At 41.3% G+C, this 23,991-nt stretch overlaps 2 protein-coding genes across 3 annotated transcripts in view; one reads left to right on the top strand and one right to left on the bottom strand.

Moving 5' to 3' along the window:
- The window catches only part of LOC146832932 (uncharacterized), an 84,443-nt gene that overhangs the window by 36,686 nt on the left and 23,766 nt on the right, over positions 1-23,991 (bottom strand). The window contains exons 2-4 of one of the 2 annotated variants that reach the window (XM_085600413.1): positions 10,260-10,406; positions 5,581-7,790; positions 2,972-3,111 (exon numbers count right to left, since the gene is read on the bottom strand). In XM_085600413.1, coding sequence (XP_085456539.1) covers positions 5,595-6,521 — 927 coding nt within the window. In that variant the 5' untranslated portion in view covers positions 6,522-7,790; positions 10,260-10,406 and the 3' untranslated portion in view covers positions 2,972-3,111; positions 5,581-5,594. Of the gene's footprint in view, positions 1-2,971; positions 3,112-5,580; positions 7,791-10,259; positions 10,407-23,991 lie in introns of those variants that run through there. The other variant, XM_085600415.1, reaches the window with a different exon arrangement.
- PRKAG1 (protein kinase AMP-activated non-catalytic subunit gamma 1) overlaps positions 909-23,991 on the top strand; it is a 268,130-nt gene continuing 245,047 nt past the window's right edge. Inside the window, exon 1 of the mRNA XM_085600412.1 lies at positions 909-1,181. Within this exon, the coding sequence (XP_085456538.1) occupies positions 1,173-1,181 (9 nt within the window). The 5' untranslated portion in view covers positions 909-1,172. The remainder of the gene's footprint in view (positions 1,182-23,991) is intronic.

The raw sequence follows: 23,991 nt of genomic DNA, 5'->3' as shown, positions 1-23,991 counted from the left end.
GATTGAGGCATACGAGCTTTAGCATGGCGTCTGGTGAACTGAATTCCTTTCTTGTTGAGTTCAGTCTGAGCGGCACATAGTACAGAACTGCGCTCTTAGGTGCACGTGAACAGTGCGAGTGCATACATGCCAACATTTCAGAAGAGCAAAGTGGGAGATTTAAAAAAATAAATAAATAAATCGGGAGAATGGGGCCTTGAATCGGGTTTCTGTCATGTATGGACTTTGGAAGTGCGCTGCTGCAGGATCGGACATTTGAAAGCAAATTCACGTGTTTTTTTTTATCACCTCTCAGAAGCATGCAGCGCAATGGCAGGCAGAGAAAGAGGGGGATACAAGAGTTGTGCACTGGCCTGGCAGGTTGCGGTCAGTGCATACACCCCCCCCCCCCCCCGTCAGCCCGGGCTGAAACAGCTTCCGGGCACACACACAGCCGCCCCCCCCCCCCCCTACTTCACAGGTGTTTAAAAGACCATTCGGTTGTTAATGGGGACAATTCGGTTGTTAATGGGGCTTTGTTGGTTTTTCACCCCTTCTAGAGCCCCTGCATCGCCATTCTGAGTATTGCTGGAAGAATTAGCACGTTACACATTACCAAGCCCTGTCAGCTGAAACCCCGAGGAATCGGGTTTTTGCTTGCAGGAATCGGGAGGCGGGAGACTAGCCTTCAAATCGGTAGTCTCACGCCTGAATCGGGAGTGTTGGCATGTATGCGAGTGTTCCCATGGCGTTGTGTGGAAGTGCTGGCACAGGCTTACATGATAACACGCTTGCTTCAAAAGTTTTACTCCTTCTGGGCTTGGCAAGTCACAATCTGTTTTACGTATTATCTAGCTCTGCCGGCAACAACGTTACCGATGTTCAAGCGATGTGACGTAGCTGACGTTCAGAAACGTCTGCTGATTTCCGGGTCACGCAGCGGCCATCTTGAGTTGGGGACTCCATCAAATGGGGGAAGCTTTTTCATGGACTCCGTTGTGTGGTCGGTTGGGATATCCGACATCTTTCATGCACCTATCCAACGTAGTCTCAAGGGCCAATGGGAGCGCACCTCGCTCTGGACTCGGTAAAGTGTTTTGTGTTTGAGGCATCCAATCGCTGCTGTCGGCGGTTTGGACCACTCCACAGTGGACGTGCAGAGTGTGGAAGCATTCTGCAGAGCAGCTGTGACCATGGAGGAGGTAAGGGCACCAATCCATACGTCACATCGTTTTCTCTTAGGCTAGTGACTCCCAACAGCCACCCTCCCACACATCAACCCACGCATCCCTCCACACCACCTTTACTACCAACCCAGATATCTTGTTGAGATCTCCCTAAACAGCACACAACAGTCTCTTAAGACCATTTAGCACCCAACACAGCTAATAAGAAATAACACTGGGGATGTAATACACAATGAGGAAAAGAAGCACTGCTAAAAGCAAGTGCAGCGTTACAACACTTCCCCCAAAGACACCACCTGCCAATCACTGGAGACTCTGTAGAGACCAGCCAATGCATTAATTCATCACCAATCTACTTTACAGACCACCTCGACTACCCTACAGAGAAGTCAAATGTATACATCGCTAGTAAAAGAGCAACCCACGCCTTCCTCACATATTGTGACTGTCTGCCCAGCTTCCTGTACAGATCACCCAAAATAATATTCCGATCTCTATTAGCGTCCAATACAGCCTTCATTAACCACTTTCACACGATCACTTGGAACTCGGTGGATATTACAAAAAGTATTTATCTCTCTTAGCCTCGCACAGAGGCTGCTTCTGTCAACTCCTACAGATCACTTCAAGCATCCCCCACACACAACCCGAAAATAGTGATGTATCAAGGGAGCCCTGTAGTATACAAAAAGTGATGAATGGAATGCTTGAATTAATCTTAGTCACTAGTATTACTCTGGACAGCATCCCAAGCCAACGTTTTTTTTTGTGTTTTTTTTTGTTGTGTTTTTTGCACACCATGCTACCTCAGTTTGGACCCAGCCACATGCAAATCAGTCTTGATTATGCTCCAGTGAGAACAGTCCAACCCGAACTGCCAGGCCTTCCCTGAGCCAGAACACTAGCAGCCAAAGACCAAGGATGCCCTGTGTCCTAATGCAAGCAAGAAACATTGCTGTTTATATATATATATATATATACACAGAGTTTGTAGCTGTTCCCAAGCCTCTATTCCGGCGGGCTCACGGCTGGGGTAGCCACCCCCAAAATTCTCACACGTACAATCCGGCGAAATCCCTTTCAGGTATAACGAAGGAATCACACAGGAGCCGTGGCCTCTATTTTTAGTGCAGATTTATTGCAGACACAAACGTCCGACGCGTTTCGGAGTAGGACACTCCTTCGTCACGGGCAAACTTTGTGCATTTCAACTTTGTTAATAAAGTAAATCAACATGTCACGTGATATAATAAACATAAACAAAATACTTTACATATTGCAATTCATATGAGTATTTACAATTTTTTGAAGTTAATACAAGGTAATTTCGTATAAATGGTAAGTATAATGACTAGCATGTCAAGAACAGTATATTCAAAAGATTAAGAAAATCCACAGTTTACAGATAGCACGCGCAAAACGCGTGTACGGATAACAAGTACCAAAGAATTCATTTATCAAAAAATACCCTCCGTGTATCCCTCCCTTGTGGGAAAAAGTGCTCAATTCTGGTCGACAAAATAACGGTAGAGATTAACCTACCGCATTAATAAATTCATGTCGGCCGTTTTTTGGACTCGAACTCATCATGTTAAAAAGTAAGACAATGGTGTATTAGTCCATAGTGCTATGGGAGTATTTTCTCTTATCGTCCCAAAATATATGGTGCAGACAGACTTGGAATGCCGAATGAAACGCCCCAGTGGGCATGCTATAGTCAGAAACCATTGAATAATGGCAACACATGGTCTTCATCACTATCAAAGAGTAGGTCCAAAAGTTATAAAGAACAAGAGGGTTATAAGACTCTTCCACGCTAATTAAATCAATTCAATACTGCCTCAGTGGGCGAAATCATAATGAACGGATTTCCTTTAGGTATTGCCCATGTGGGCAAACTGTTCAGAGGGTAGCCAATTCATCTACTTCTCCAAGCATCTGTTACCTTAAAAAGAGACAGAATGTCTATTAAAAATCTTCATATTGTTACATGAAATTATTAAAAGATACACAAAATTTCTAAAAAACGGCAAGCAGAAACAGCAGCAGGTATGCACAAACTTATTGTACCAGATATATTTTAGTATAGATGCACTGACAGCTCCTCATCCATATTCAACCCATGAGGCATCATGGTATTGAATCTAATTATAAATTTGGATTCCAATTTCCTGAGTTCTAACAATCTATTGCCACCTCTTGTATTAGGAAAAACACAATCGATTGCGGCAAATTTGACAAGACTGGCATTGCTGTTGTGATTATCCTGAAAATGCCGGGCTACTGGATAAGTTTTATCATTTTTGTTGATAGCTCTCAAGTGCTCCAACACTCTTTTCTTTCCTGAATGGATGGTGCTACCTATGTAGTATTTCGAACAAGGACATTTGAGAATATACACCACAAATTCCGTATTACAGTTTAAGTGTTTTTGTATAACCCAAGGGGCCTCATTATTATTGAATTTTACTGATTTAATGCTACAACTGTATTTACAAGCCTTACATTGGTTACATGTAAAAAACCCCTTAACCGCATTCTCTTTTTTAGGATTGGGGATCATGTTATTGCATAATTGGTCTCTTAATGATTTAGGTTTACGGAAAGTGAGAGATGGATGATCACCTATATAATCTTTTAAATCCTTATCATTTTTCAGCACTTCCCAAAACTTTTTTAAGCTCCTCCTTACCTCCCAAGCATGGGTGCTGTAGGTAGTGATAAACCTTACAGTTTCTTTAGGCTTGATAATTGGAACAGTTTCCGTAGGGAAAAGAAGTTCCTGGCGATTGAGAGCTTCAACTTTATTAATCGCCTTTTTCACTGTTTTAGCACTATAACCACGTGCCAAAAAACGTTCTTGCATAATGGATTTCTCCTTTTCAAAATTACTGATGGTACTGCAATTTCTGCGTGCCCGCAATAGCTCCCCAAAGGGTATGCTTTGTATAAGGTTATGTGGATGGCAACTGTCCGCGTGAAGTAGACTGTTGCCCGCCGTAGTCTTTCTGAATAAGGAACTTTCTATGGTGTTATTTTTAATCTCAAGTTTGAGGTCCAAGAATACCATGGTGTCTTTACTAACTTGGTGTGTGAATTGGAGATTCATTTCGTTAGTATTAAGGGTCTCTACAAATTCTATGGCTTGTGCCTCAGTGCCACTCCACACACAAAAAATATCATCTATGTAGCGTAGCCAGAGGACGGCATGGTTCTTGAAGAGTTCGATGTTGTGGACCACCTGCTCCTCCCACCAGCCCAGGTAGAGACCTGCAAAGCTGGGGGCGAAGCAGGTTCCCATAGCCGTCCCCTGGATCTGCCTATAGATGTTCTTGTCAAAAAGGAAAAAATTATTATTCAAACACATTTCAATCATTTTGAGCAACATCTCTGTATGATGTAAAAAGCTTGCTGGTCTACTATAGAGAAAATGCTTGCATGTTTCCAGGCCTAAAGTTTGCGGAATACTAGTATAAAGACTGCAAACATCTAGTCCTAACATGAGATACTCTGAAGACCATTCCATGCCAGAAATATGCTTAAGGAAGTCACTAGTATCACGGACATAGGAAGGTAGGGATTGAACCATCGGTTGGAGGAAGTAGTCCACATATTTGGAAGTATTTTCCAACGCACTCCCACATGAAGAGACAATAGGCCTCCCTGGTGGCCGTTGAGCATTCTTGTGCAACTTTGGTAACAAATATAATACTGGTAGTTTGGGGTGTTTGCATGCCAAATAAGAAAATTCATCTGCGCTTATCATGCATGCATCTTTCCACTCAGTGATTTGATTTGCCACTGTAGACATTGCTTGATTATAAATTAATCTAGTAGTTTGACAGTACCTACTAGTGTCAGACAATTGTGACAATCCTTCTTGTTTATACATGTCCACAGGCCAAATGACCACATTTCCCCCTTTGTCACTCTGCTTTATGACAAAGTCATGGTTTGATTCCAGTGCATTCAATGCTTTGAGTTGGTGAGGATTTAAGTTTGTTCTTTGATATTTTTTATGGTTTTTCAATTTTTTTAGTTCATTAACCATCCCTTTCTCAAAACAATTTATTGCTTCACAGTTAATTTGGGGTAGAAACACAGATTTAGGTTTAAACGGAGTGTCCGCCATCATATCTACAGGAAGAGCCGTATCCACTATTCCTGCCAGTTCTTGAGCCACTTGGAAAGTCTCTATGTCCTTTATTTGAACATCCAATTGTACATTGGTTTTTTCAATAGGCTGTTTTTTGGGCTTATTTGAGAACCATTTCTTCAGTTTTAATTTTCTTATGTAATGAAATAAATCAATCCTACTTTCTGTGTAATTGAATCTAGATGTAGGGCAAAATGATAGGCCTAACATTAAAACATCTAATTCAACATTACTTAATTTGTAATTAGAAAGGTTTACCACGGTTCGTGTTTTCATGTTTTCTTGGCGAACCTGCCCCTTGTTCTTGTTCCCACTGGGCTGTCTGATTGCATGGAATAGTTTAGCTTTCTGCCTCCTCTTCCTCCTCTTCCACGACCTCTTGCCGGGCTGTCGCTGATAGTCATCGTATTTGATTTGTCTATTGTCAGCAACTCGTACTCCTTTAAAAATCGGGCTTTTAGTGCCTCTGCTGCATTTTCTTGTACATTAGTGGTTGTTTCTGACTCGCATTTCAAGATTTGTTCCATTTTTTCAGATACTCCACTGCTCAATGTCGTTGGTCCATCTCCTCCTTCTGCTCCTTGTGTTATTTTTACAATTTGTTTGGCTTGGTTGGTCTGTTCATTTCTTAATTTCTCGAACTTCTTGCCAAAAGTTAGTATCTGGCCATTGTTGTAATCAATTTCGTCTCTCTCGAATTTGGATAATTTTTTCATTTTGATTTCATCCTCTAGTTTTCCCAGTCTCTTATTCATTTTCTCCATTTCCGTTTCAAATTCTTCTTCGCTCAATAACTCTTTCAATGTCACAATTATTTCTTCACTTTCTAGAGTTAGTTTGATACTTTCTTTTTCGGCAAATTTGATTAGTATCTTCAACATGTTCAAGGAGCATAAATGATTATTTTCCATCCACTCCGATAACAGTTCCGGATCAGGCTGTTGAAGTGTTGGGGTTATAAATATACGTAACCCCCGAGGTATACGATTACAGTCCACGTAGTGTTGCAAAGCTGTTGCTTCCCACCATTTGGACTGTTCTTTTTTAAGTACTTTCCACAGCGAGTCCCACAGTTTTCTTTTATCTTTTATCACAATGGGGGCGGGAATGATTTTCTGTCCACCCTCCTCAGTGCGGGCCGTTTTGTCAAATAGTTGCACCGCTGCTGCTTTGCGCTTGCTGTTTCTAGTGTCCGCCATTGTTTTTACGGTGTACCATACACACGTAGTTTCCGATAAACTTTTCGGATTGCACTTTTATATTGCGCTGTGAGTAATGTCAAACACCCACGCACGAATGCCGATTACCACGATCTCCCTTCCGCCTAGATAGCAACTTCAATGGAGTGTCACTTCGACTCACCAGTCAGGTCCGATATCCGAGAACGCAGCTCCCTGCTTCCCTTCCTCGCAGCTCGATTGGTGTTCTAGGTAGGCACTCCTCCTGCCGCTGTGTTTCAGGCGGTGTCCTTCGTGTGGGCAAGGGTTTTTTTTACGACATAAACACAGAGTTTGTAGCTGTTCCCAAGCCTCTATTCCGGCGGGCTCACGGCTGGGGTAGCCACCCCCAAAATTCTCACACGTACAATCCGGCGAAATCCCTTTCAGGTATAACGAAGGAATCACACAGGAGCCGTGGCCTCTATTTTTAGTGCAGATTTATTGCAGACACAAACGTCCGACGCGTTTCGGAGTAGGACACTCCTTCGTCACGGGCAAACTTTGTGCATTTCAACTTTGTTAATAAAGTAAATCAACATGTCACGTGATATAATAAACATAAACAAAATACTTTACATATTGCAATTCATATGAGTATTTACAATTTTTTGAAGTTAATTCAAGGTAATTTCGTATAAATGGTAAGTATAATGACTAGCATGTCAAGAACAGTATATTCAAATGATTAAGAAAATCCACAGTTTACAGATAGCACGCGCAAAACGCGTGTACGGATAACAAGTACCAAAGAATTCATTTATCAAAAAATACCCTCCGTGTATCCCTCCCTTGTGGGAAAAAGTGCTCAATTCTGGTCGACAAAATAACGGTAGAGATTAACCTACCGCATTAATAAATTCATGTCGGCCGTTTTTTGGACTCGAACTCATCATGTTAAAAAGTAAGACAATGGTGTATTAGTCCATAGTGCTATGGGAGTATTTTCTCTTATCGTCCCAAAATATATGGTGCAGACAGACTTGGAATGCCGAATGAAACGCCCCAGTGGGCATGCTATAGTCAGAAACCATTGAATAATGGCAACACATGGTCTTCATCACTATCAAAGAGTAGGTCCAAAAGTTATAAAGAACAAGAGGGTTATAAGACTCTTCCACGCTAATTAAATCAATTCAATACTGCCTCAGTGGGCGAAATCATAATGAACGGATTTCCTTTAGGTATTGCCCATGTGGGCAAACTGTTCAGAGGGTAGCCAATTCATCTACTTCTCCAAGCATCTGTTACCTTAAAAAGAGACAGAATGTCTATTAAAAATCTTCATATTGTTACATGAAATTATTAAAAGATACACAAAATTTCTAAAAAACGGCAAGCAGAAACAGCAGCAGGTATGCACAAACTTATTGTACCAGATATATTTTAGTATAGATGCACTGACAGCTCCTCATCCATATTCAACCCATGAGGCATCATGGTATTGAATCTAATTATAAATTTGGATTCCAATTTCCTGAGTTCTAACAATCTATTGCCACCTCTTGTATTAGGAAAAACACAATCGATTGCGGCAAATTTGACAAGACTGGCATTGCTGTTGTGATTATCCTGAAAATGCCGGGCTACTGGATAAGTTTTATCATTTTTGTTGATAGCTCTCAAGTGCTCCAACACTCTTTTCTTTCCTGAATGGATGGTGCTACCTATGTAGTATTTCGAACAAGGACATTTGAGAATATACACCACAAATTCCGTATTACAGTTTAAGTGTTTTTGTATAACCCAAGGGCCCTCATTATTATTGAATTTTACTGATTTAATGCTACAACTGTATTTACAAGCCTTACATTGGTTACATGTAAAAAACCCCTTAACCGCATTCTCTTTTTTAGGATTGGGGATCATGTTATTGCATAATTGGTCTCTTAATGATTTAGGTTTACGGAAAGTGAGAGATGGATGATCACCTATATAATCTTTTAAATCCTTATCATTTTTCAGCACTTCCCAAAACTTTTTTAAGCTCCTCCTTACCTCCCAAGCATGGGTGCTGTAGGTAGTGATAAACCTTACAGTTTCTTTAAGCTTGATAATTGGAACAGTTTCCGTAGGGAAAAGAAGTTCCTGGCGATTGAGAGCTTCAACTTTATTAATCGCCTTTTTCACTGTTTTAGCACTATAACCACGTGCCAAAAAACTTTCTTGCATAATGGATTTCTCCTTTTCAAAATTACTGATGGTACTGCAATTTCTGCGTGCCCGCAATAGCTCCCCAAAGGGTATGCTTTGTATAAGGTTATGTGGATGGCAACTGTCCGCGTGAAGTAGACTGTTGCCCGCCGTAGTCTTTCTGAATAAGGAACTTTCTATGGTGTTATTTTTAATCTCAAGTTTGAGGTCCAAGAATACCATGGTGTCTTTACTAACTTGGTGTGTGAATTGGAGATTCATTTCGTTAGTATTAAGGGTCTCTACAAATTCTATGGCTTGTGCCTCAGTGCCACTCCACACACAAAAAATATCATCTATGTAGCGTAGCCAGAGGACGGCATGGTTCTTGAAGAGTTCGATGTTGTGGACCACCTGCTCCTCCCACCAGCCCAGGTAGAGACCTGCAAAGCTGGGGGCGAAGCAGGTTCCCATAGCCGTCCCCTGGATCTGCCTATAGATGTTCTTGTCAAAAAGGAAAAAATTATTATTCAAACACATTTCAATCATTTTGAGCAACATCTCTGTATGATGTAAAAAGCTTGCTGGTCTACTATAGAGAAAATGCTTGCATGTTTCCAGGCCTAAAGTTTGCGGAATACTAGTATAAAGACTGCAAACATCTAGTCCTAACATGAGATACTCTGAAGACCATTCCATGCCAGAAATATGCTTAAGGAAGTCACTAGTATCACGGACATAGGAAGGTAGGGATTGAACCATCGGTTGGAGGAAGTAGTCCACATATTTGGAAGTATTTTCCAACGCACTCCCACATGAAGAGACAATAGGCCTCCCTGGTGGCCGTTGAGCATTCTTGTGCAACTTTGGTAACAAATATAATACTGGTAGTTTGGGGTGTTTGCATGCCAAATAAGAAAATTCATCTGCGCTTATCATGCATGCATCTTTCCACTCAGTGATTTGATTTGCCACTGTAGACATTGCTTGATTATAAATTAATCTAGTAGTTTGACAGTACCTACTAGTGTCAGACAATTGTGACAATCCTTCTTGTTTATACATGTCCACAGGCCAAATGACCACATTTCCCCCTTTGTCACTCTGCTTTATGACAAAGTCATGGTTTGATTCCAGTGCATTCAATGCTTTGAGTTGGTGAGGATTTAAGTTTGTTCTTTGATATTTTTTATGGTTTTTCAATTTTTTTAGTTCATTAACCATCCCTTTCTCAAAACAATTTATTGCTTCACAGTTAATTTGGGGTAGAAACACAGATTTAGGTTTAAACGGAGTGTCCGCCATCATATCTACAGGAAGAGCCGTATCCACTATTCCTGCCAGTTCTTGAGCCACTTGGAAAGTCTCTATGTCCTTTATTTGAACATCCAATTGTACATTGGTTTTTTCAATAGGCTGTTTTTTGGGCTTATTTGAGAACCATTTCTTCAGTTTTAATTTTCTTATGTAATGAAATAAATCAATCCTACTTTCTGTGTAATTGAATCTAGATGTAGGGCAAAATGATAGGCCTAACATTAAAACATCTAATTCAACATTACTTAATTTGTAATTAGAAAGGTTTACCACGGTTCGTGTTTTCATGTTTTCTTGGCGAACCTGCCCCTTGTTCTTGTTCCCACTGGGCTGTCTGATTGCATGGAATAGTTTAGCTTTCTGCCTCCTCTTCCTCCTCTTCCACGACCTCTTGCCGGGCTGTCGCTGATAGTCATCCTAAAAAAGAGAATGCGGTTAAGGGGTTTTTTACATGTAACCAATGTAAGGCTTGTAAATACAGTTGTAGCATTAAATCAGTAAAATTCAATAATAATGAGGCCCCTTGGGTTATACAAAAACACTTAAACTGTAATACGGAATTTGTGGTGTATATTCTCAAATGTCCTTGTTCGAAATACTACATAGGTAGCACCATCCATTCAGGAAAGAAAAGAGTGTTGGAGCACTTGAGAGCTATCAACAAAAATGATAAAACTTATCCAGTAGCCCGGCATTTTCAGGATAATCACAACAGCAATGCCAGTCTTGTCAAATTTGCCGCAATCGATTGTGTTTTTCCTAATACAAGAGGTGGCAATAGATTGTTAGAACTCAGGAAATTGGAATCCAAATTTATAATTAGATTCAATACCATGATGCCTCATGGGTTGAATATGGATGAGGAGCTGTCAGTGCATCTATACTAAAATATATCTGGTACAATAAGTTTGTGCATACCTGCTGCTGTTTCTGCTTGCCGTTTTTTAGAAATTTTGTGTATCTTTTAATAATTTCATGTAACAATATGAAGATTTTTAATAGACATTCTGTCTCTTTTTAAGGTAACAGATGCTTGGAGAAGTAGATGAATTGGCTACCCTCTGAACAGTTTGCCCACATGGGCAATACCTAAAGGAAATCCGTTCATTATGATTTCGCCCACTGAGGCAGTATTGAATTGATTTAATTAGCGTGGAAGAGTCTTATAACCCTCTTGTTCTTTATAACTTTTGGACCTACTCTTTGATAGTGATGAAGACCATGTGTTGCCATTATTCAATGGTTTCTGACTATAGCATGCCCACTGGGGCGTTTCATTCGGCATTCCAAGTCTGTCTGCACCATATATTTTGGGACGATAAGAGAAAATACTCCCATAGCACTATGGACTAATACACCATTGTCTTACTTTTTAACATGATGAGTTCGAGTCCAAAAAACGGCCGACATGAATTTATTAATGCGGTAGGTTAATCTCTACCGTTATTTTGTCGACCAGAATTGAGCACTTTTTCCCACAAGGGAGGGATACACGGAGGGTATTTTTTGATAAATGAATTCTTTGGTACTTGTTATCCGTACACGCGTTTTGCGCGTGCTATCTGTAAACTGTGGATTTTCTTAATCATTTGAATATACTGTTCTTGACATGCTAGTCATTATACTTACCATTTATACGAAATTACCTTGAATTAACTTCAAAAAATTGTAAATACTCATATGAATTGCAATATGTAAAGTATTTTGTTTATGTTTATTATATCACGTGACATGTTGATTTACTTTATTAACAAAGTTGAAATGCACAAAGTTTGCCCGTGACGAAGGAGTGTCCTACTCCGAAACGCGTCGGACGTTTGTGTCTGCAATAAATCTGCACTAAAAATAGAGGCCACGGCTCCTGTGTGATTCCTTCGTTATACCTGAAAGGGATTTCGCCGGATTGTACGTGTGAGGATATATATATATATATATATATATATATATCTCTCCATCTCTCCGCCTACAGCTGGCTTGCAACCTGATCATTGGGGTGCACGTGAAACGTCAGGGCGTACTAACATTTGACTTCTTCCTTTGCCTATAACAACAGAACGTCACTATAGGCGAAACGTCAAATTGCATTTATTTCCATGTTTATTGCGCACTCTGCGGCTCACTATGACGGCATCCGATGCATTTAGGCTTGGTCAGCCTTTTTCACAGTGTCATGAAACAAGCTAAACAAGACGAAATGCGTCTGATGCCGTCATCGTAATCTGCAGAGTGCGCTGTAAATATTGAAATAAATGCAATTTGAAGTTTGGCCCAGAGTGCCGTACTGTTGTTATAGATGACAGAAGTAGCTGGCTATCTCTCTCTCTCTCTTTCATTCTCTCTTGCTCTCTCTCTCTCTCTTGCTCTCTCTCTCTCTTGCTCTCTCTCTCTCTTGCGCTCTCTCTCGCTCTCTTTCTCTCTCTCTCTCTCTCTCTCTCTCTCTCTCTCTCTCTCTCTCTCTCGCTCGCTCTCTCTCTCTCTCTCTCTCTCTCTCTCTCTCTCTCTCTCTCTCTCTCTCTATATATATATATATATATATATATATATATATATATATATATATATTTTTTTTTTTTATTTCAAAGGACCTCCAGTTTGAAGACGCACTCGCAGGCAGCGTATTGACGGCACACAGCGTTTTCTTTCTTTCAGAATCATTCAGCTTCAGCCTTACGCGTTTCGGAGCCTGGTTGCTCCTTGATCACAGGCAATTCAAAAATGACGAAGCAGGCAAACAGGGAGGCTTGAACAGCACGCTCTTTAATACGCCCTCCAGTGGGCAGCAGATGATTGCAGCTGGTGTTGCATGCTGGTATTAGTAGTTATGTGCTTCCTATAGTAGGTAATGCGCCCCCTTGTCAATGTCATTATACCTTAAGTAGGTCCCGCTTTTCATTTGTAATTACGAAATTGTCATACCCACAGTGGGCTTCTGTGAAGGAAATCCGCATTGCGTGTTAGAAAAACCTTCGCCGCTTGCACCAGTTGGAGACTTCCTGTGGCATGTCTCCATGGTCCCAATAGTGTAGTTGGTGGTGCAGTCTTCGCGGCTCGGTCTGCCGCTTTAACATTTTTATATATATATATACACACATACAGAGCACGTATTAGGAAGCAGGAATTGTGGTAGCCAGAAAGAGTTGGGTTTACATGAACTTTGTTAGAAAGTTGAAATGTCTATAATTTTATACAATGTTGCATTTAGTTTTCTTTTCTTTCATGTACCACGTTACCTGCTTATACTATAAAAGGTGATCTCAATATGGTGCCCATTATGTGTGACAAAGGCCGGTGCCTCGGCCGAAACAAGTCATGTTGGCTAAAATCGTGGATTAAAACTCGGTGATTTATATACTGGCATCTTGTGTTGTCAGAGCTTGTCCTTATTCATGGATGGGTTAAGTTGGAATATATATATATATATAACTTGTGAGGACTACCTTCAAACATTTTATACAGACCTCCTCTCTCCCTACATAATCTGCCAACAGACACCCAAGATGCCCCCAGCAGACCTGCAAATATTCCATATAGATCACTCTGAACAAAACCAGCCATTTCAGACCTCTTCAATCCATCACACCACCACGAAAGATCAACCATTGGGGTGCACGAAGAGGTCTGTTTGAGAGCAATACTTCCTCCGAACAGCCACCCCAAGCATCTCCTACAGATTACCACCTCTCAAGACCATCTTCTGAGATTACCAAGCAAACCCCACTGACTAGCCCAGACTGTTTAGAAAGATCCCAAACACCCTTTGAAATCACAACAGACTCCCAAAACATGCCTCACAGACATGTGAATGGCCTTGTAGAGCTCCATATGTCTTTCCAAAGACCACATGAAACATCACATTTTACCATCCAGAACTTCTTAACAAATCTCGAAAAAGCATCCCCAACCCAAAATCCCTCTACATATTTTGAACGTTGTCGGCTACATAGTTTTTCCTAGGAAACTAAAATCGCCATCTCTCACAGACCGCTCCAAAAGTCTGCAACCCACTACCTACCCCGAGCACTTCTTTCTGACACCCCCAACATGCCTCCAATAGGCCTTTCCAACATGTTGTATAAAAGCCTACATTTCAGGACCACCTTTGAGCATTCCATATGATCCGCCCTCAGAACAACCCAAGTTAATCCAATATATTCCACCTACAGATTGTGGACAATGCCCCCAACAGATCTGCAGCTATATCATACCAATAACTCTCTGAACAGTACATGCCCCTACAGACCATTCTTAGCCACATCACAGACCACCCCCAAGCGGTCTCTAGAGCCCCCTAACATCCTTCACAGACCACTTAAGATTGCCCTTGTAGATCTCTCTACATTGATCCAACGATAACGCAAAACACCACATACAGATGGCCTCAAACATCTTAGAAAACCATTATTGTGCACCATCCACTCATTGTCCTCCCACATATACCCCTACATTTTCAGATACGCTCTTATAACCTCAAGTTTCCTCATACACCACTGCAGTCGCAGCCTGGATCACCAAACCACAGCTCCCAAATTTTCACTGTCAGACCTGTCCATCAACTTAGCTATGTTTTACAGACCATATCAAGCGGGCACTATTCATGTTGGCTCTGTATGTGCAGACAATTTCACAGCTCCGCTCTCTCGGGGCCTGGCTCGGAAATACCACTCACAAAGAACCTCTATGACATGGTTCCATCAACGATATGTGTTATGTTTTGGTGTTAACAGTGATGTGATTAGTCTTGTGTTGTCCGGTATGACTTCAGCAATTGATTTAACAAATTCCAGCATATAAATCGTATTCGAAAATCAGTCTGAATAGGTTGCTCCTGAGCACAGTGTGCTCACGCGCAAGCAAGTAATTCACATGTATGGGATATTCAGCATAATTACTCCTTTGCAGTTTGGGAATGAGAAAGCAGACACCACATGATGTCTTATTTAGGAAAGTGCCTGACTGAGAGGCAGATTTGAGTGAGAATTTTGTTCTGCTGAACAGGCCAACTGGCATCCGACTACCATGTGTAAAGAAGACATTAAAGTAAACAAGCATTGGCAAAGTAAATAGGTCACACCTCTATGGGCAAGTTATTGGCTTTGCAAGTCTGTTGGGAGGGGACAGCAGGAGGGTGGATGGGGTGGACGTTGTGAATTTGACCCTAATGTTATTTATATTATTTATCTATTCTCTTTTATTATGTATTGTTATAGTTTGGTAATTATGTATATTTTATAATTACATATAGTGTTAAGTAGTGTTTACTTTTGTAGGTTCTCTTCCATTCCATGCATGTTCCAAGTTCAGTTCCGTGGTACTTGGGGAGGACAGTTGCTGGAGTGAGGAGACCTGGACAGGACGTGTCTTGTAAGCTGTGTATTGGTGTTTCAACTTTGAATAAATCTACGTTTAAATCATATAGTTTCTGAATTAACAAATTTGGCGACAAGCTGGGAGCAGTTGTAATACCAGATAAGAACTTACAGTGCTTTTTGGTGGATTTTCATTATTTTTGGGAAATACAGAACAGCTTTGGATTTGTCTTCTCAGAGACTGCCTTTCGTGTACCTGATGAGAAAGTGTTGTCTCTGGCTTCAGGAGGAATTGAACACTAGGATTACAGCAACTTGTTTACTGAAAGAGGATTCAAATTTCTACTCATTGATGTTATCGGTGCATCCGTTGGCAGTTTGAAATTGCATTTTTTAAAACTAGCATCCTTTGGATATTGACATGTAACGTGGAACAGTGCCTTCTTCTTGTTAACCATTCCACAGCATTATCTGAAAGGAGTATTAGCAATTGGAATGCGGCATTGAATGCTCCTGGTGTGTTTACGTTACGTGATATTGTGCATTGTCACGTGTTGGGCGTGTGTTCGTCATGTCTGTGAGTGCCGCCTTATTGGGTGTACAATGCAGATTTTCCACAGATTTAATGGGAAGAAAATCATGATTTTATTAAAGACACAGAGGCTAATATTATGCATAATCTTTTATTGCTTCATACACAGCAGCAACTAGAGACAAAGAATTAGAATACTAGCTATACTCTAGAACATTAAGAACATGCCTATAATCTCAGAACACGCAGCCTCTTTCTTCTTTTTTTGCTACAAATTTAGTCTGAAGGTCATCTTTCTGCAACTTGCAATACAACCGTAGAACACTTGAATAAAACTCGTTATTCCTCCTTAAATCCATCTTCTTAATTTTGACCTGCATAAAAATACAAAATTCTAAATAAAAACTTCAGAAGGCTTGGGTATACATGGGAGAGATATTAGCTTCCGTGCCTTTAATAAAATCATGATTTTCTTCCCATTAAAATTGTGGAAAATCTGCATTTTATGGCAAGACCTGGAGGCCAATATTCTGCATCTTCAAAGTTCATCCAAAACTCTCTGCGCAGCAGGGTTAAAATAAAAAATAAAATAAAAGTCGAATCATTAGGCCAATCTGCATCTTTCATTATACCACTCAAACTGGATCCCATCAATAAGCCCTACTAGCCATAGCCCCTCTTGCTGAATGTGCTCCAAATACACTTATATCAATTCCTACTACTTTAATCACTTCCTTAAGCCACCTCGCTAAAGTAGGTATGGACACTGGCTTAACATGCTTCCTAAAAGAAATCAAAAGTTGTGAGCATTCTTTTCCCCTCAAATTTTCAGTTCTTCTTTCACATTCCTTTAAATAACGCACTACACACAAATTATCATGTCCTTCCATGTTTGGGTAAAAAATTGTCTTGAACATAGTCTAAGTCCTTTTATGTAACTCAAAACACGCACGCTCAGGTTGCTAACTTCTGCAAGTTACCTCCACTGCTCTAATATCCGAGACTCTTTTGAAAGACACCAGACATAGTAACATTGCCATCTTCCAAGATAATAACTTCAATTTCAAACCATTATTTTGTCCCCAACTCTATCCTCCTGAGAACCTTAGTAACATTCCAAAGAAATATATATTTGCTCTAGGAGGTAACTCCATATGTACACTTTTAATAACTCTTTTAACCTAAGCATGTTGACCAATTGGTACTCCATCCACTAACTCATACCTTGCTGATATTGCAGACCTACTTAGATTCACGGTATTATACACCAGACCTTTCCCGAATAAACTTGACAAATAATTCACCACCTCAACTACAGAAGCTGATATAGGATCCTCGTCCCTCTCAGTACACCAACCACACCACTTTCTCCAAACCAACCTGTGTGCATTTGTAGTACCTGGCGCCCAGGACACCTTGATAAGTTCTGAAGCCTCCTACAATAATCCAGACACCTGCCACACTCTCCTGAAATCAAACAATCTATCGGCCTCGACTGACCTGCTATTACCATCTCGTGACACTCTCCCTGGGCATCCATCAGAATCTGCAGAAAGCATGGTAACAGAACTGGATCGTTCATCAATAGATTCATCACATCTGGGAACCACACCTGAAATTGCCAAAACTGAGGGATTAATACCACTTCTGCTCCCCCCCTTCTTATCTTCATTAATAATCTTTGTATCATAGAAATAGGAGGAAAAGCATACCCCCCCATCCTGTAGAAAAGCATCTATCCCAATCACTTCTGGGTCTGGTCTCCGACTGTGAAACCTCCTCAACTGAGCATTCAGCCTGTCTGCAAAAAAGTCCACCTCCAGCGGAACCCATCTATCCTCTATTCTCCTGAATACCTCCCTGTCCAGCATCCAATTGCTTGCTTCCCTCAGGAACCTTGAATTCCAGTCCGCCTCTAGATTGCAGTTTCCTGGAATATGTTGTGCCTGCACCATAATTTCCTCGTCCAGACAAAACCTCCAAAACTCTTTTGCCATCTCTGCTAGACCTCTTGAGCGCAGTCCCCCCAACTTGTTGACATAACGTACTGCAGACACATTGTCTATTTTCAACAGTACAAATCTCTTTGCCTGATCCTTCAAAAACCTCTTTAACGCAAAGGAACCCGCTTGGAGCTCTAAACAATTGATATGCATCTTCTTTTCCTCTTTTGACCACTGTCCCACAGATATCAATACTCCACACCTTGCTCCCCATCCATACATACTCCCATCCGATTCTATTATCACTTCTGGAACCTCTCCAAATATTGCTCTCCCATTCCATGTGTCCGTATTCATCAACCACCATTCCAACTCTTCCAAAGTCTCTGGATTCATTCTGACCTTCTGGGACAACTTCGTCCCCATTCTCAAACGTTATGTCAGCAACCTCTGGAGGTCCCTGTAATGATGGGGAGCCGGAAAAAATTGCCTGTATTGATGCCAAAAGCAAACCTAGTAACCTTGCTAATTGACGCAGCGTTATCCAATCTGCATCTCTCACTCGTTTCAACTCTCTGCAAATCCTCTTCACTTTACCCATTGGCAATTTCAACACAGTCCAAGGTCTGTATCTGGAAACCTAAAAACGCAATCTCCTGCTGTGATTTCAAACAGGACTTCTCTCCGTTTACAACGAAACCCAAATCCTCCAGAATTCGCACAGACAACTCTGTCTGTTCGAACGCCATAACCTCCTCCTCTGCCATTCTTAAAATTTCGCCCAGATGCACAATCAGACATACACCCCTGGACTTCAGCCATGCCACTATCGGCAGCATCACTTTAGTAAAGCACCATGGTGCCACCGTCAGCCCAAACAGCAGACTCTTGAATCTCTATCGTCTGCCATTCCATCTGAATAGGAGATAATCTCTGTTTTACACACACCGGAATCGTCAAATATGCATCCTTTTAAGTCCAACCTCGTCATCCAGTATCTTTCCCTCAGCAAGTCCCTTAACATATGAATGCCTTGTATTTTGAAATCGTTGTAACACACCCAATCGTTATACATCTAACTCCTATAGAGTTATAACTGGTCTCATCCCTTTGTCTTTTTTCTCGACCAAAAAATGCTGTTCACAAAACGTCTTGGAACCTCTTCTGCCCGCTCTACTGCCCCTTTTTCCACAAGTGCTTTCACTTCTAGAGTCACTAAATTCTCCTGCTCCTTTGAAAACCTCAATAACTTTGGGCACTCCCTTTGCTTTGGAACCCCTAAAAAAATCTATCTGATAACCCTGAACTGTTTCTAAAGCCAAGGATCCCGAGTGAGCTCTCTCCATCGTGCCAAAAACTGAGCTAGTCTACCGCCCAGTTTTACATGGGTAGACATGAGGTCTATTCACCTTAAGTACCTCTTCCTCTTCTCTCATTACAAACTCCTTGTGATCTTCCTCTCTGTCTTAGTGGATGAAATCCACTCTGCTCCATTTTTAACCCATAATTATATCTATAGGGTCTGAACCTTCGTGAAAAAGACTTGTGTGTTATTCCTTGACCTCGGCTGGGGAATCAACCCGCATTCTTCCTGCTGTACCAATAACCTTTCTTGTGTCCTTCTGCGCTTTGTGTAAAGAATTGAAGGTGCCTACGTATCTTGACATGCCCCGGACAAATTCCTCACCAAACAACATTCCTTCACATAACACCCCAAGCTCTTTGTTGGTTAACTCTGCCAATTTGGGATCGATTTTCATCAAAATACTTTTACGCCGTTCTGTACACAAGCCTGCATTAGAATTACCCAACAAGAAAGTTGCTTTTTCCACCCATTGCCACAACTCAACCACATCAACTCCTGTATTGTTCGTGTGAGCTTCCTCACACATATCAAAAACCTTTGTTAGTGGCCCTAAAATGTCCAACAATCTGTCCTGACACCCTTTAAGGCTTTTATCCAACCCTTTCGGGTCTTGCCCAGATTTATTACGAAAAACTCAACATCTTTGGGTCCAGTTCAGGAGTATAAGCAACTTTAGATTGCAAGGTTGGTCTTGGAGACACTGACCTAAGTCGACTTCAAACCTCTTTTGGGATCTCTCTAAGAATCCAATAACTTATATAACATGCAACATGCTCAGCTGGCATCCATTGTGGTGACAACGGATGCTGAATCAACAGGGGATAAAACATTTCCTACCCAAGAGGATCTACAAAATCTCCAGCCTCCCACTTTATCTTTGTCCCCATCCATCCTTCACCTTTTATACACTCTCTCCTCCATATCAGAATCCTTAAAACTGGAGGAGCATGTAAGCTCGACATCTCCACTTGATGATGACTTGTCACATGCCACCGCAAGATGGCTTCTCTTCTTAGACTTTATTGCTTCCCCTTTATCCTTTACAGCCTGTTCATTCTCTGATACCCTATGTCCAGATCATTTATTATCTTTCTGCACATTCCTGTGCTTTCTTTTTTGTATTTCCTTCAAACTCTCTAGCCGGGATCCACTGGCTATTACCTCTTCTGTAGACCAAACTCTTTCCTCCTCAACTACCTTCTTCTTATCACCATGTTCCCTTATTCTCTTTATCACACAACTTTCTATTTCATTATCCATTTACATGGCTAGTTCACAGAACATTTTATCCATATACTGTTTCGTCCTACCTTCAAACCCTAAATCCTCATTCTGCTCCATGTCATAATTCAACCCACACCTATAACTACAAACTATTAGAATGTGTATATAATCTCTATATAATATCTATAATAATGCTACGATCTATCAACCAACTCCTGACACCACTTCTGTCAAAACAGCTGACATAAAAATCCACCATCGCACACAGCTGACTGAAAAACATAAGCTAACAATGTTATAATGAAAAAAACAGTTCGACGCGATCGCGTCTTTTCCCAAAATATGGCCGCGCTAACTGCACCAAAATAATTGCGCTCATTACCAACTTAACAAAATGCTCTAATTTTCCAAGCTTAACTGTTCCTCCTCTTCGTGAGCCATCTCTCCCGTCTCCACCTCAGTGATGCTGTTCCTCGCAGAGAAGGCATGCACCACAGTGACTAAGACCACCGTCTCTTAGCGAGAGCCACCTCACGCGCTCAACCTCATCACTTGTGGCTTACGCCCGAATCCACATGCACAGACAGAATGTGCATGAGAACCGGTAAGCTCCTACTTTTAAAAATAACAACCGTCATCCCGTTTTTACGAAACAAGTCTCTCCTACACATAAACGCTCGCTACAAGAAACCACTGACCGCTACTTAAGTAAAAGTTCAAAAAATCTGGCAATAAATAAATAATTATTCTTTTAATTCTTTAAATAAAGCTACAACTATTTCCTGCCTAAATTTAAACTTAGTTCTCCTCCATCCATGGCCTTAACTCGCAAGCCAATCATTCAGATTAAAATTTCCTTTCATCACCATTTTATTTTTAAATCTCTCATACACTATTAAGAACAGCAGAAATGTACTTATCTATGTATGAGCAGCCACAAAAGGAAGATGGCTGCGTGTTCTGAGATGATAAATGTTCCTAATGTTCTAGTGTATTGTTAGTATTTTCTTGCTGCTATGTATGAAGCTTTAAAAGATTGTGCATAATTTTGGTATCTGGGCCTTGCCATAAAATCTTCCCTGTACCCGGCAAGTCTTTGTGCGCTTACGTCCACACCCTGCGCAGTGTCGTTTGAGGAAGTGATTGTTGACAGTGCTGTGGGCTAGCGACACCATAATTGTGTTTTTCACCACTGCGTTTGTGCCCAGTTGCAAGCCTTGTGTGCTGACGTCAACATGCTCTGCAGTGCAGGTTGGGGAAGCTGTTTGTTGGCAGTTCTGTGGTCTTAGCGGCACTATAACAGTATATTTTGCCATTGCGTTTGTGCTGAGTTATTCCATTTTCAAGAGTTTGGCAGCTAGATGAAATCGGTGCATTTGATCAGTAAGTATAAAAGGTAGCTATATAGCTGGACCACGTTGCTACTGTAATGTTACAATAGAGCGGTGTATTATTTGATCTCGGTCATCGGTGGACAAGAAGCCAAATTGCACAGGGGGTTGAACGTTTTGAGGTCTCAAACAATTTTAACCATTGATTCTCCTACCATTGTTGCTTGAGATCCCAGTGCATTCTCCTCATACTGTTTCCTAATTTGAGACAGGGTGATTCTAGTAAAGTTCTTCACCTCCTTGGGGACTATTGATAGAAAACTTTCTTATGTCTGGGCGAACTTTGGGCCAATCGAGGATCATTTCAATTCTTCAATCACTTTGTGCCAGCTACTATCAGTGCCACTAAACTCGTTCAACATCCTCCCAAGACACCATTTGAGTTTCTCACTCCCATCTCATCTGTGGTCTCAATCTAATTTTGTAGGCTACCTCCATATTCTAACTGGCACTTCAAGACTGTGTGATCGCTGATCCCCTTATGCATCACCTTTAAAGGTTTTAACTGGAGAAATGTTGCTCTGAGACCACAATATAATACAAGGTTGACATCTGATTTTGGGAAATTTGGGTGTATGAGGCCACTTGGTTAGGCAGGATTCTTCCATTGATGCTAAGAAGGCCTATGTCATTCAGGTGAGCAGCCGCTAGTGCTACCGCCGTATCAAATTTGCCATTGTTGCTTTTTACTGTAAGAATTCCTCATTTCTGCCAAATTGGTGCGCTTGTCCACTGCAACCGGTTTGAGTTGAAGTCACCTGTCAGTACCCACATAGCTTCTGGATGGCTCATCCACTGATCCCTTTCTATTGAAACAATACTATTAGGATACAATTTCATGACCAATAGCGGGTTGACATATACATTTTCAATGACCACTGTTAAATTGAGATTTGTTGCAAGCAGATTAAAATATAGTTGAATTAATACAAAGTCATCAATGCTTCAATAGAGCGCAGTATTAGTTGCCACCCGGCATTTGCTTATGTGCGTGACCACTCCGCCAGAGGGAGTTCCTCCTTTTGTAGATGGTTGGGCCGGAGCAAACATTGCATTATAATCTTGCCTGCAGTTATCAGTTGTCTGCGAAGTCTCCTGTAGGCACATTATATCGTTTTGATACTAATCCTTCATTACTTCTGGCCTTTTGAGCACACTGTGAGGCCACGGCTAGATTGCATTTCGGCAGACACTACTGCCTCGGAGACTTTATTTTGGGGATTCGAATGACTATCCAATTGGAAGTTCCCTTTTTAGGTCTCGCTGAGTCAGCGCGCATGCGCTGCTCGGAGAGACATTTTGTATGTGAGTTTTTTAAGTGCTGCTGGCTGGCCTAGCGCTTACGTGCACTAGAGCGTGCCTGCGCGCAGCCGCCTTGCGCTAGGCCAGCCAGCAGCACTCAGGAACGCCTTTCTGCATCATCGCAATCACTTTCTCTTTCCCAGCGATCGTGATGACTTTCGTGGCCAATGCTTGTTACCATAGATATGTAGTCCGTGTACTGCATGCAGCAATCACGGGTAATGACAGCCTAACTGTTCTCAAATATCCTTTCAGCAAACACGCAATTTAGCAACTTCACAGACAAGGCTCTCGGCTGATATGGATGGAAACTCAATGCAACTCCTTGATACCAGCGCTATCAGCATATTAGTGCTGTTATCAAGGGGTAGACGTGGAATCATGGGTTCGCCGACTCGCTCTGCGAAAAGCAAATACTAACTGAAAACGGCACACATGTAATTTTCCAATTTTTGGGTTTTGAATTTTTTTTTAAAGTTTTGATTGAAGAATGCGTTACGGCAATATAGAAAATAACAACTCTGCAGTAAAATCCGATAAATAAAATGGCGAAGTATATAATTTTACATAACGTAGGATCAATGCAGTGGTCCCCAGTTTGTAGCTCATAAGTAAGATGAAGCGCGTGGCAACGTAAGTCACAGCTTTGCTTACCCGCCGACTTTGGCATGGATTCGTTTTCAAAGTACACAGCTATATCTCCTGGCTGGTTATTGTGGCATCAAACACCAACTTTATTAGAGGGCCCTGCTGTTCCTGCATAGGGAACGTCTACTGTTCTGCCTCTCTTCTACTGCAGGCACTTGGTTATTCATGACATATATTCGTTTAGGCCTGGAACAGAAATGTCTGAAAGGATTTGGCTTCTACACAGGCAGTCTCTGATATAGCCCCTCCCCCTTGTAACTCCTGTGTAGTTTCCGATTTGTCTGGAAACA

The sequence above is a fragment of the Triturus cristatus genome, chromosome 4_2 (genome assembly GCF_964204655.1).
Source record: "Triturus cristatus chromosome 4_2, aTriCri1.1, whole genome shotgun sequence".
Classification (NCBI taxonomy): domain Eukaryota; kingdom Metazoa; phylum Chordata; class Amphibia; order Caudata; family Salamandridae; genus Triturus; species Triturus cristatus.
The sequence above is the reverse complement of the archived record's forward strand: the minus strand, read 5'-3'. Positions and strand labels throughout refer to the sequence as shown.